General features: G+C 32.5%; 1 protein-coding gene across 1 annotated transcript in view; it reads left to right on the top strand.

Annotated features, from left to right (window-relative positions):
• Positions 1-11815, top strand: part of LOC129989095 (uncharacterized) — a 442343-nt gene extending 430528 nt beyond the window's left edge. Inside the window, exons 5-6 of the mRNA XM_056097420.1 lie at positions 3212-3372; positions 8034-11815. Of these exons, the coding sequence (XP_055953395.1) occupies positions 3212-3372; positions 8034-8506 (634 nt within the window). The 3' untranslated portion in view covers positions 8507-11815. The remainder of the gene's footprint in view (positions 1-3211; positions 3373-8033) is intronic.
• The last annotated feature ends 2406 nt before the right edge of the window (positions 11816-14221 follow it).

Genomic DNA, 14221 nt, shown 5'->3' on the forward strand with positions numbered 1-14221 from the left:
CCATCTGATACAACTACAGACGAGATTTGTCAGACAAGGCAACGTGTCTCTAATCAACGATCCAATAGCACTGTTGGCGTCCCAGGCAAGGCTTAAAGCGTAGTGCTGTGCAATCAAAATGGTAGAGGAGTTGACCTTCGGCTCCAAAAGCCCATATCGATGATGGCCCGTTGAATAGTTCTCACGCTGACTCTCGTTATTACCTCTGCATTGAAATGCTTGGCAATTTGTGGGACTATTTCATGTCTATCTTGTCTATCATGCTCCCTTCTTTCAAGGTCTTTTTCCGGCCACACAGATGGCGGAGACGTTTTGTTGGATATTCAGTGCATTCGTTAAAATGTCGTACTCAAAAATTCAAATTTCATCTCTACTTCGAATGTCCTTTGTTCCATCTCTACTGTGTTGACTTTAACGGCTCGTAAGAAATCCCTTAAATTTTAACCGCGTAACTGTCATTGTAGCAGCAAGAACCGATCTAACAGTTTTGTTGGATACCAGTTGTCTTATAGAGGCGTTACCGATCACATCCTGTTATGTTTATTTTCTGAATTTACAAATACATGCTATTAACTTTTCTAGCTCTTCAATATATAATTATTATTAGTATTACTCAGTATTATCAGAGTAACATTTAAATTTGCTGCTTTCTGATAAGAACTGATTGCAAAAAATTCATATTTTCCGAGGCCTTATGTATTCTCCTTACGTCTCTATGCATAAAATTTCAGTAATTAGGCAAAATTTGGATTTCTTAAATTTCAAACAATTTTTTTCAGAAATTTAAACTCACAGTTGGACTCCATTCATAAGAAAAGATTATGATAGAAAAATAAATATTTGAAAATGTATCAGTGAGTAGCGCATTCTTTAGAAACCGTAGAAAAATACTATTTTTAACAAAAAAAATAGATGCATATTTTATCATTGAAATATAACTTTAAGAATATATATATATTAAACCACTATATACACTTATATTTGTGGTTTATTTTTTATGTAAAATTATCAATAATTTATGTGTTCTAAACTTAATTTTATAAATTAAAAATAGGTTATAGTTTGGATAATTGAATTCTATTATATTCGAAAAGTTTTACAATTAATATCTGAATTTTAGGAATGCTAATAGACTTATGGACAATATTTATCTCTGTGAAAGTAGGTAATATTTTGTAGAATCTAGAAATATATTACATCCAACTGGATATAGTTTTATAAGTAATGACAGCGTAGATTGTTTATCTAGAAATAGAGCACATAAGTTGGAACGTAATGTGATTTTTTCTGTTGTTATTTTTTCATTTATTTTTGGCACAGGTATGTATTTTCAAAAATCTGAAGTCTTGCTTATTTATTATTTTTAAGTTATAAATTTTATGCTTGGTTGTTTGGCAACAAGTTTGCTTTGAGTTTGAAATGTTTCATTGAAAAAAGATACGTTTCTTTCGATTATTAATCCACTTCAAGGGAACCGAATCGATATGAATTATGTACAGAAATACAAATGTAAATTACTAAAAGAAGAAAAATTAAAATAATAGAAACACGAAATAAAAACTCACAAATTAGCACAAAAGTTAGAAAAATAATCTAGAATAAATGAATGGACAAGAGTAAAAACATGTTTAGTATAATTTGATTCCTTGCCTTCTCTCTTTAAAAATCCTTATTTGGCTCATTAAGGATTTTTAATACTGAATCTGATGATATGAGAAATTCTTGCCGTAGGAAAATCAGAAATCATAGCGGTTTAGGTCTAAATTTGGCACTTAGTTAACTGACTTTCGTATGCGATTGACTTTTGAATAAACTGAAATGTCAAAGGAGCAAGGCAAAGGGAGGTGGGTCTTCATATAAAACTATAAATAACCTGTCGATTAAACAGCTATGGAATTTGGGGTGATCCTCGTAGGATCTCTTCCGTTTTTAAACAACTGCGAATACTTAGTCACCTGTATAGACCATTTCACACGATGGCCTAAAGCAGCTCCCACCTCCGACATTTCTGCCGAAACCGTTGAGCGTGCATTCATTGGTCAGTGGATTTCACCGGTTTACCTGCAGCCATCACGACGGATCAGGGACGAAAATTCAAAAGTAATTTGTTTTTATTGCTTAGCAAACTTTTGTGTGTCCAAAAGATCAGAACAACCCCTTATCACCCATCCAACAATGGAATAATCGATCAGTTTCCTCGTTCTTTTAAAACAAAGTGTCAGATGTCACACATCCACGAAATGGACTGAGTCAATTCCACTAGTTTTATTCGGACTCAGAACGCTATTAAAGGAGGATCTGCGGTGCTCATCAGCAGAATCGGTTTATGGCTTAACCCTGAAACTACCTGCGGAATTTTGTGAGACCCTTTCTCTTAACGTCGAACCTCACGAGTTATTAAAAAAATTACGAACTGTGATGGAACAACTCAAACCTATATCAGCTACGTCTCACGATAATAAAAAAGTGTTCATTCATCCAACTTTAGAGTCTTGTACTCATGTGTTCTTGAGCCACGATGCAATTAAGAAACCCCTGCAAACACCGTATGATGGCCCTTACTGTGTACTCAGACGTACTGATAAAACCTTCACAATTGAGAAGAACAGCAAAGAATCTACGATCAGCACTGATCGTGTAAAGCCAGCATTATTCGAAATTTCTTATTAGTCATCTGTATCAATCATATCTCCACCATCAGCAGCAGCTCCATCCTCAAAACAGTCTACCTGGACCTTCTCCGTAGATTCCTGAGTTACCTTTGAATTCTACTCCACTATTTTATGTGACCAGATCTAACCGTCGAGTACTCTTTGCCCCTTGTTACCTTTAATCCCAATGCCTACTGCAATACCAGAGGTGGGAGTACCGAGGTGGTCCTGCTTTCATCAAGATGATGTCGCGGTTTAAGCTGCGTGCTCGTGCAAGCGGATTAATCATACGATGCACGAGTAACTGTATTTTTTTCTTCTGAGATTTATATGTATTCCACTAACTAGCAAAAACTTCTTAATGTTTTCTTTAAATAAAAATGTTGTTTTTTTTACCCCGTCATTGTATTAAACATTTTGGACAACATCAGCAAATTCTAGGCATGGAGGTCAGTAACCTCCATGCTTAGTTCATACCTAAATGTTCGTCTATCTAAAGGAGAGAATGTTTTTTGGCAGAGCCTTAGGTGATAAGCAAAGCATATTTTGTTCTTTTGCAGGTACCGAGTGATCCACGACATCCCCGGTGAGCAGCGGTCCCTGGTTTTGGAGCGCCTCCAGCCGGCCACCGAGTATCAGCTGTATTTGGTGGCATTCGCCCTCTCCGGTCAGCCCACCAACATCAGCGGAAAAGTGCACTTCGTCTCGCCCGATGCCACGCGTCAGTTACAGTTACAATTACTTTTATTACGATATTATTTTATGTGTAAAAAATTTTTTAACAGTTTCTTCCTCGGCTTGGCAAATTCCAATTTTTCTCTTTAAATTGTAACTGAGATAGCTTGTTCTAGAGGAATTATTGACGTTATTCTTTGGAACGGAGTTTGTTTTATCGCCTCATCAGAATGTAATCTGAGCTTCTAAACTGCTTCCGCTAGCATTTATGGTTCAACCTCAATGCTATTAAACTTCTGTTTTGATGGAATTCATTTCGTCCCCATTGTATCCGACACAGTTCTGTGCTTCGAAATCAAGACTCTCTAAAATTAAAAAATTATTTAAATCTTTGAGGAAATTACATTATCTATTTATTTTTACCTTAAAAATAAATGCTTACACGCCCGACAATAAATTATTTTACAATAAAAAAATTTTCTTACCGTCAGTTTCTTTTTCTACTCAGTGTGGGAGGACGTCTATTACTTTACCTCTCAAAAGACTTGTTTAATCCCCAAATCGTTCTCTCAACTGTTTTTTGTTGTTGTTGTTGTTATTTTTCACGTACATTGGAAGCATAAAATAGACTATTTAGCCAATTTTTTTCAAATGCCACTGAAAAATGTGGGTCTTTGATAACTATGGAAAGATGTTCTTACAATTAGAGCTCCAAATGTGGCAGGCTCTTTTATTATATTTTTATTGATGTGACCCCCTTTGATAGTTTCAGAGCTAAGCTGGTTACTCACTTTCTATCAGTAAAATTTTACTTCTTTCCTTAGTTTATTAGAAGGAATACAACAAAAATGTTTTGCAAGTACATATGCTTGCAATTATTCCTATCAGACATAAGCATAAAGAATCACAACTGTACTCTTAAGTTTGGAGAAAAGTACTGCAAGAATTTCCTCTACCTGCCTTCCCACTCTTACCAGTAATAAATTATTACAAAGAAAGACGTCTATACCTGGGATATATTTAGTAATGAAGCTATGTATAATGTATATTCGCTTTTATACACAGTAGACCATGCCTTGAAATTTCAAAAGTTGCAAGAAATGATGGCAAACTGAAGGCTTGTTTTGGGGATATTTGGGCATTCCAAGAAAATGCTGTTCATTTTTTTTTCACAAAAAAAAAAATGAAAGGCTAACATGATTTTGCCAGTTCTGTGAAGACCTAGTTTCATCTAAAAAAGTTTTTTCTGAAATTTCACTCAAAAAAATCCAGGTATGGTATTTCTTTAAAACGCACGTCCATTTCTAATTTTTTTGCCAGATACTTCTATTCAGTGCTCTGAAATACACAAAAATATTTGGATATTCGTACTAATTAGAAAACATTCGTTTATAAAAATTTATATAAACTCTCATTAAAATTCCTCCTTTAGAAATGAAATATATTATGACAGAGAATAAATATTTACCGAATTCTAAACGCAATTGATTCAAGCATTTCCATGCTGCCTTTTACAGTTCGACATACCGTTAATGTACAGTGGGACACTTTTGTCAAATCTTCTTCACTGTAATAATTGATAAACAAATTGCGATTTTGTTTTGGATGCAATCATAGAATCTTAAAAGTTTATTTTAAAATTGTAATAAGATTCAATCCGAAAATGCAAATGAAACAGAATTCCACCTTCAGATAAAGTATGAATTTAAAATAGTTTCAAGAACATTATAATAGATATTCATTAAATGTACAATTTTTTTAAAAAATTATTTATGAGTTTAAGTTTATTTTTAAAAAATCTTAAGACAAGTGTAACAGAGTTTGTTCCATTGCCGATGAAAGGGTTAACCACAATAAGTCTATCACATCTTACTTTTTAATCACTTGTTTTCTCCCTCTGAACTGTTGATTGAAACAAAGAACAAAATTCCAGATAAGCAGACAAATAATGATGTCTGCCCGTTTCACTTCAGTTGTTGATTTGAGAAACCCGCTCATGATGATCATCATAATATTCGTTTATTAGTTTCTGACTTTCTTCCCTGATTTATATTACTGGCTAACAAAATATATTTTTCAGTTTGCAAGACCATCTATTTAAGCCGACCATTTCCAAAACAATTCCCTGACATTTCTTGTTTCTTACTTCTTTCTTAATTTCTACATTTATTTTGAGGCACTTATTTTATCAATCGTTCCATAATTTCACACAGTAGGACGTTTAGACATGTTTAATGGCTTGTTTTGTTTATGAAAACAATATGCCTGGGTTTTGTTTGCAAGTAAGCAATAAATTTCATGAGAGAGCATTAAATGTTTAAAAAAGATGCCAGTCTTCTTGTTTCTTAGAAAGTTTTGCCATTTTCAAATCAGTGTGAATTTGTAATTTTGAGCTGCGCGTGTTAATGTGTTCTGGTGTCCAAAAATGAAGCATAATTGGCAATTATGTGGATATTGAAGAAAATCTTATTCGGGAGACGTGAATGGCGGAAAACGCGATTCACGATAAATCAATTATAAATTTTAAAAAAATAATATAAAATATTTATAATAATCACTTTTATTATGCATTGGAACATTCTGAAAGAAAATTGGCTTAGAAAAGCTCAAGCTTATAGCGAAACACAGATGAAATAAGTAGGCGGTATTGCAGTTTAATGACGTATGTGCTCATCTCTCAAAAGTGAGGACATTGTCCAACACTTTTGGGCTGAAAGAATTCCAAACGTCACGAAGAACTTTTTCAGTACTGGATCGGAATTTTGTAGGTGCGAAAGAGTTGCAAGTTGTCTCAAAAGCATATCTCAAACTTTCTGGGAACTAAACAGATCCGGTGAATGAGCACATCCTATGTTGGATATTTCCCGTTTCGAGAAAGTCGTTATCAGGCATGCACTGTGAAAAGGACAGTTATTGTCCATAAATATGAAGTCAAGACTGACAACACCTTGAAACAGAAGAATATAAGGAACAAAAGCTTTGTAACTTTTAACAGCCACAGATCCCATTTTAATGAAACGGAATTCTGGGGGAAAGCGTTGTTTTCTGTCAAGAAAAGGCCTTTCCACAACATGACTCTAGTTGACAGAAAACGATGTCTTTTCGTGATGTTTTAACTGGAATAATAAGCACTACGTTCTCAATAGATCATTAGATAATGAAAAGCAATATCCAGACTAAAATGAGTTTTGTCACTGTGCATCACTATTGGTCAATTGACTCAATCTCCAGTTCTGATGTTCCAAACTACAGTTTGAACGAGGACCTTTATGCTTGGATATGAGGGGAATACAAACTGTTTGTCGTCTAGCATAAAGATCAACGTGATAAAGAATTTGTTTGAAAACTCGTATTTCTATGGAGGTTGTGAGCTCTGAACCAATATCTTTGACGCCACTGTCATTCTGGCATCGCGCGTTGATACCAGTCTAAGGCGAAAGATTATCACTGTTGACCGGTGTGATACTGTTTGCCAGTAAACATTTCACGAAGTTTGAAACCTTTACACACATTGAAATATATTCAGAATTCCGGGATTTCGGCTTGTAATATTTCTCGTATTTCAACAATTCTTCCTTTCGTAAACATGCCCATTTGTCACCATTCTTTTTATGTGTCACCATTCGTTTTGCTTAATCCTTAACAACATTCTTCTGCAGAAAAATATCTATCTTAACTGTTTATGTCGGTTAAGCTGGTTCGTATTCTGACGTCAACTGAAAAGTTTTACGTACAGAGAAATTTTCATTTTCATCAAACGATTCTCCACAAAATATTTCGAATAAATTCACCAATATTTATATTTTTCACATTTTCCAGATTATGCTTCACTTTTGGACACAAGTGTATACTTGTGTTCGCACGCTTCGTTGGCGCCCAGCGGATATTCGAACACGATAATGCTCCCATGCTTTAAGTAGAACTTAATCATCGAATGAACAGTTATTTTTTAAACTAACTATTGTCCTATATTGAATTCATTCAATGAAATTTTTGTATGAGATATTATTCTGAAATTTGGGAAAGAACCGAAGATGTCGAACAGTTTCCTAGATATACGAGTTGTGATTTAATTTATATTAATGATATTTAATTATATACACACAACTTATTTTTGTAACAAACTAAACGAGTAGGCTATCACAATCTAACTAATGGCTATATGGATGACTGAATGTCTTTGCCCCACAACTTGTCTGACACTTAAAAGGGTTTTAGGGCTTAGGTTATCCAAAGAGAATCGATGCATAAAGTAATGAAATTCTCCATGAAGCATATCGACAAAGCAGCCGCAGAATTCGATTAAAGTCTGAGTAAGTGAAATTTTAAAAAATGAGGTAAATGGTTCAAAAATTTATTTTGATGTAAAGTTCTAAATTCTAAATTAGCTATCGTTTCATTACAATTTCTTTAATAAAAATCAATTGTTATTTTCGATTGATAGCACCAAATCTGTGACTATCATAATTCATTTACTTCATTAATTGTTTTACATTTAAAAGAAGATGTGGGAGTAGGGTTTTCCCTTTTGTCATTGCTAGAACTTCATTTCAAGTTTGATTCTCCAAATTATAAAAATTAAAAGGCAGAAACCATACTATGAAATAAAATCTTAAAGTCAACCATATCAACACATACATAATTTTGGCAATAAAAAAACCTAGTAATGGAAAATTCTGAAAAATAATTGTCTTTATTACTTTCCAGAGAACGACAGTTGGAGTCAGAAGGGTGATCCGTCGCAGTTGGAAGAGGAGACGCCCACCCCCTTCACAGTGCGCGAGGAGGAGGTGGTGATAGTGGTGCTGGTGCTGGCTGTCTGGGTGTTTGTCATCGTGCTCTTCTTCAATAAGTGGGGCAAGATCCGGATGCTGGAGCCGTATCAGCCGCAGTACCACTCACACCCCGTCATCGCCAAGCCCAGCCGCCTACCCCTCAACGACGCCCTTGCACCCCTCGAGCGGTTCAATCTGGAGTTTGGAGCAGCCAACACGCCATATCACCTGCATAAGATGAGGCCTCGCCAGAACTCTGTGTTCGTGGGCAGCCCCTACAGAAGCAGGAGTGGATCCATGCTGTCGGAACCGCGCATGCCAAGAAAGGTGAAGAGCGCCGAAGACCTCAAGTCCCTCGTCATTCAAGTGGGGGATCGCACTTTGCAACAGTCCACCGCCCTGTGATGCAAACCACCTTGCAAAACTTTTTTGCTACACCGTCATTCGAAGGAATTGGAAATACAGTTTTTTAGATGAAACAAACCCAACGTCTCGCTTGCTTACTGACTTTTTATCTAGATGGCGAGTTTGAATTCTGATACTGAAGTTGTACAACATGGCGCAGACTTTTGCGTCTAGTTTCCAAAGAAGTATTCATATGTTTTGCTGAATATATACATATATATATTGAAATTGCCTTGATAGTGAATATATACATATTTTTCAGCTATCGGAAATCTTCACTACAGATTAGTTGCTTCTGATTTTTATGTATTCATGCTTAAATTCTCATTCCTGGTAGAGAGCATTTCACTTATTCATTTATATTTCAATTAGATGTGTAAAAAGTGGTTTTCCAGAGGACAGAATTTGTTATGAGAAGACAAACCTTTTGTAACGTAAAATTTGTTCGTGGATTTGTTCACTTTGTCGTTTTAAAAGATTGAATTCAGATTTTATAATAGCACTATTCGAGTAATAATACTTAAAAACACGAAGCCTACCATCATTACTCACAGGCGAAATCTAGTTTATATTGCTTTATATATTCAGTCTTTTAATTATCAATAAAAACATAAAATAGATAGTATATTTTCTTTAACTCCTTCGCATACAATGACATATCTGATTCGCCAAGAGGAGTCATAGAATTTTTTTATTTTAAATTTGCAATAAAGTGAAAGTATTAAGTAATTTAAAAGGCAAAAATCGATTAAAAAACTCTTTAATAGTTCAAATACCCCTTATATTAATATTAGAATTTAAATAACAATAAATGTCCCAAATAGGATATGGCATCTAATTTAGAAGTTAAGTGAATTCATAAATTAAGATGTTAAACATTAACGTTCTTGATATCAGTTAATTTACTTATTTTATATCCGCCGATTTAAGGTATTAAAAGTATGTAAGGCCTTATTGGAATAAAGCCATTGAATCTCGTTTCAATTTCCGAGTCTAGCGAGTTAAAGTAAAAATACTCTAATTTTTTAAAAGAAAATATTAAAAGACTAAAATTACAAAATATTTGTCAGTTTCAGTCCTTAACTTTGCAAAGAGTTTAGCATTTTATTATCTGAATATACTCTCATCCAGGATAAAACAATAATGGGGGAAAGTTTATTTTATTTTCAAGATGAAGTTACATTTTAATACATAATTTTTCAAAATTTATTGAATGAAAGACAGCCTTAATAAAAAATTTCGAAATTATTATTGGAGATCCAAGTAATTACAAATCAAAAATCGGCACAAAAAGGAATGAATGTAAATATTACATTCAGAATATTTATAATAAACAAATCCATGAGCAAAATGTTTCTAAAGAAAATTCCAGTGGGGATGCACTTAAGTCGCAATTAAATCTACTTTCTTCCATTTTCTGGGAAATGATTTACAGCAAAAAAATACCTTTTTGCCATTAAAGATATTTTTTAACTTATAAAATTTTAGCTTTTTCACTTGCAGATTTAATCTCAACAAAATTCAGAAAACAGAGTTGTTTCATTATTGTGCTTTTTTTAAAAATGACAACTGAAATGATGAACTTGCTACTAAAATAGACAGCTCTCGGTGGTCTAAAATAATTCGAAAATTGATTTAAAAAACAGGGATTCAAAGTTTAATGGATTATCTGGCAAATATGAATTATCTTTTCTCACACCTTTTTCTGCGACACATGCAGACATCTGATTAATGAAGAAGAAACTCGTGAGCTTTCATGCAAATTCTGCTGACAAACAAATTTTATGAACCGCCGAATTTGAATGAATGTATCAGGCTATAGAATAGATATTCACATCATGATCTTTATCATACAGAGAATGTATGGCTTCATCCCCTGTGCCTTTCAGTTTGACAGCCCATTCAGTTACTCTTTCAACAGACCTTCCGAATTTCAAAATACTCGATCGGTAGAATTAATGCATCTCCGAATGCAGCTGCATTCAGGTTGAAAAGCTTCCAACAAAATTTTACACAAATATTTCTAATCAATTGCATTTTATCTTTGTGCATACTTCTAACATGTAATTCAAAATCATGTTTTCCGCTTGAAACAGCACGATATTACACTGACAAGCAGAATATTGATGTAAATTTCAGGAGAATTGGGAAACGAGTAAGATTTATATTACGATTTTGAATTTCGTAGTCTATTTATAAATCTGCAAGTGATAAATTTAAATTTTTACCTTATTATTTTTTTATGTGATGAAAGAAAAAAAAGTATAAATTCTTAGAAATCACGAGCAAGAATTTAACATAATAACAAAACATAATTCTTTTCATTTTGGTGTTATTTTCTTGATTGATTGTGTAACATATAATTGATGGCTGCTTGAATTGACGGAGTGACGAAAGGTACGAAACGCTTCACCACAAAACGTATCAAATTTTCCAACGTGGCTTAGACTGATAGAAAGAGTTCCATAAAATCATAAACGTCTTTCATTTTAAATACAGTAGATTTACTAAACAGTATATTGACTATTGATGTTTAAAACTGTTTGAAGCTGTTTACGGTTAATCTTTAGAATTTGGTACTGTCCTTTAGACAAATTTACAAGACTTTCGCCAACCATTTGGATGGCCACAAGCCATTAAATATTAGCAGTATTATATTTAATACGTCATTTGATGAGTTATTGCACGAAAAAAAAATTCATCTTTGGTTGCAGTACCATCTTCTTTAGTCTAACCGCAATCCAATTTTTTTCCCTAAAAGTTTCCGGATATATTTTTGTAGACATTATAAAAATCACCAGAAGGGACTATAGTGTTCTTACCAATGGAAGAATGCAAACTATATATATATATATATATAAATCTATTTCATGCATTTATGTCTGTCAAAGTGAAGCTGAATTTTTCAGAAATTAGTGAGAATGTCTGCTGAACCCATATTCACGGGCAATTATTTGATTTCACAAATACAATTTATGATTACTACTTATTCAAATTTGAGCTATTTAGTATATTTACAGTGAAACTTGGCTAATTCAAAACTTCTAACCTTTTCTCTGGTCCCTAAAATTTCGCCTTAAGATAACGTTAAAATGGCAATTGTCATTCAGATATATTTTTGTTCATTTGAAATCAAAGGTAAAAATTAGAATTTTATTATATGTCTTTTTTATTCTTATTGTTTTCTTTAATTAACTAAGCTTATACCTTATTTCCTTGGTAGTCGTTGATGGATAATGTTTTAATGCCGTGTACTCTACAAAGGCAAAATTTATTTGAAAAATAAATTCTCACTTTGAAAACATTCAAACATTGACGTCATTCGAGTTGTAACTCGAAATACTTTATACTAAATGTTTATTAAAATTATTGTTTATTATCTTAAAATGTCATTTTTAATCATTGTTAAGTTTTGGTTAAAATCATTTTCAATTTATTCATAACAATTAGTCAATCTTCACTAATCTTTTTCTTACATACTGTTTATTAAATTTATTTAAAACTATTGCATATATTGCTATATTTAGTTTTAAAAATGTGATTTCCTCCTGCTATACTCATGCTTAGACCATTAGACTTAAATTACCAAATTACTAGGTAATTAAATTCTTTAAATGAATTAATTTTTTATTCCAAATTTTTGGATAATTCGATTTTTTAATACAATTTTAATTATATTCCCATCAGCTTCGAATTAGCCAAATAAAACTGTAGATATTTTTCTATATTTTATTTCTCTATCCAGTTTTTTTTTCAAGAATGCTGTGAAAATTTATCGTTATAACTTCATCTTTGCCTTACTGACAAAAGTCTGCAACCACCACTTACGCTATTGCAAAAAGAATAGAAACAATTATCTTGAAATGCTATTTGATGTATTTTCTAAAACTGCATTGCACAGTAAAAGCACGCGACTGTGAGTGCACCTGGTTTTGTTCATGTTTGTCACATTTTTGTTTGCACCCATGCACCTGTATATGTGCAATACGTTGCAGAAGTTTCAAAGCGGTGTAACAACCGTTTTGGTATCTATCAATGATTTTGACTGACTTATTATTCTTTTTATGAAAAAAGATTTATCGTGAAGTGCGAAGTGGATCAGATCTCATTCGTAAACCATTAAGGGGCGACAATAAAACATTTTCTGCACTGTCAGACGTCGAGACACATACAAAAGAAAAGGAACATCTGTTGTGTGATGATAGCGTCATGATCAGTGCTCTTTCAGTGATTGACCAGTCAAACATTCCGCTGATATTACCAGATTGCTTTAATTTTTAGCAGACATCGAGGGGTGTCTGAAAAAAAAAATACCGCAAAGATTGATTTGTCCATAACGCTTTTAGCAAAAATCTTTAATATCTGTTTCTTCCGTTCAAGGATCTCTTGTGTCCTTTTTTCCTACACGAAAATGTATAATGACCTCCTCCCTTAATGTTTTACTAATGTATAATGACCTCCTCCCTTAATGTTTTACTAATGTATAATGACCTCCTCCCTTAATGTTTTACTTGTGAGGTCCGATTCACGTAGCATAAGTATTAATCAAGTATATACATTCTATTCTTGTAAATTAAAATTTTAATCTGTAGAAGAAAAAAATGTAGTGCATAGTTTAAAACTCTTGTGGAAATTTCATCCCTATTCCAAATCAAGAATAAAAATACTCGGAAGATTTATAAATATGCAATTCTATCAGAATGCTGAATGCCGACACAATGGAATATCATTAGAGAAAACTTCGGATATAATGAGTTCTAAACACGATTTTCCGGAAATCTCGGATTTAACAAATTTTATTTCATTCATTTATCATAAAATTTTGATCAAAAGAATTTGTGTTACGTAAAAAAAAAATTGAAACATTCTATAAAATCGCCGAGTATTAAATCTATTCAAAAATTTGCTCATACTCAAAAAAATTCATCAAAAAATTCTTTGGGAGAAATTTCCTTAAGAATGAAGTTTATAATAAGTAACAGCATTAACTTAAAGTATATGGTGCAAATTCTTACATACCAATAAACGTCCAAACTATTGACCAAATTATTGAATTTTTTTGTAAAATATATGAAATAAAACGTCTAGAAGAAGTGTTATTAAAAGTTGAACAGAAGCTGATATCGCTTATTAGTAGAAGTATTTTAATCTTCATATTTTTACTACAAGAAAATTATAGTTGTAGCAAGTTGAATATGAAGTGTATATGAAATCTTTAATAAAGTCAATTTTCTTCTGCACTCGGATGTCTTTCCTTCCCCTAGTAAAAACTATTTTGCAAAACGCTTTGCTTCCAATAAAGTTTTTAAATAAAAATTAGTCTATTATTTTTAATTATTAATTTATAACTTTTTTTTGTATATTTTGGAAAATTTTTGAATTTTTTAAATTTGCTAATGGGTGGTTCTTCTCATATGGAATCAAGACTTTAATTAATAATTAAGTTCTAAAAATATTAAAATATTGCGAGATCATCCAGAACATCCTAATTGTTCAAAATTTCAAAAAATTAATGCATCAAGAAGGGATTAAAAATACGGATAAAAAAATTTATATTTTTTCATACACGGAACAAGTCAAATTAATTAAAAGTGTTTCAAGTCAATGGCCTATTTCTTCCACAATTGAATTTGAAGGCTCATGGTTTTTTAAACACAAAGCATTAACTTATTATTAAAAATTTTAATTAAATTCTAAAAATTTAACAAAAATTTT

This window comes from Argiope bruennichi, chromosome 10, assembly GCF_947563725.1.
Source record: "Argiope bruennichi chromosome 10, qqArgBrue1.1, whole genome shotgun sequence".
NCBI classification, from domain to species: domain Eukaryota; kingdom Metazoa; phylum Arthropoda; class Arachnida; order Araneae; family Araneidae; genus Argiope; species Argiope bruennichi.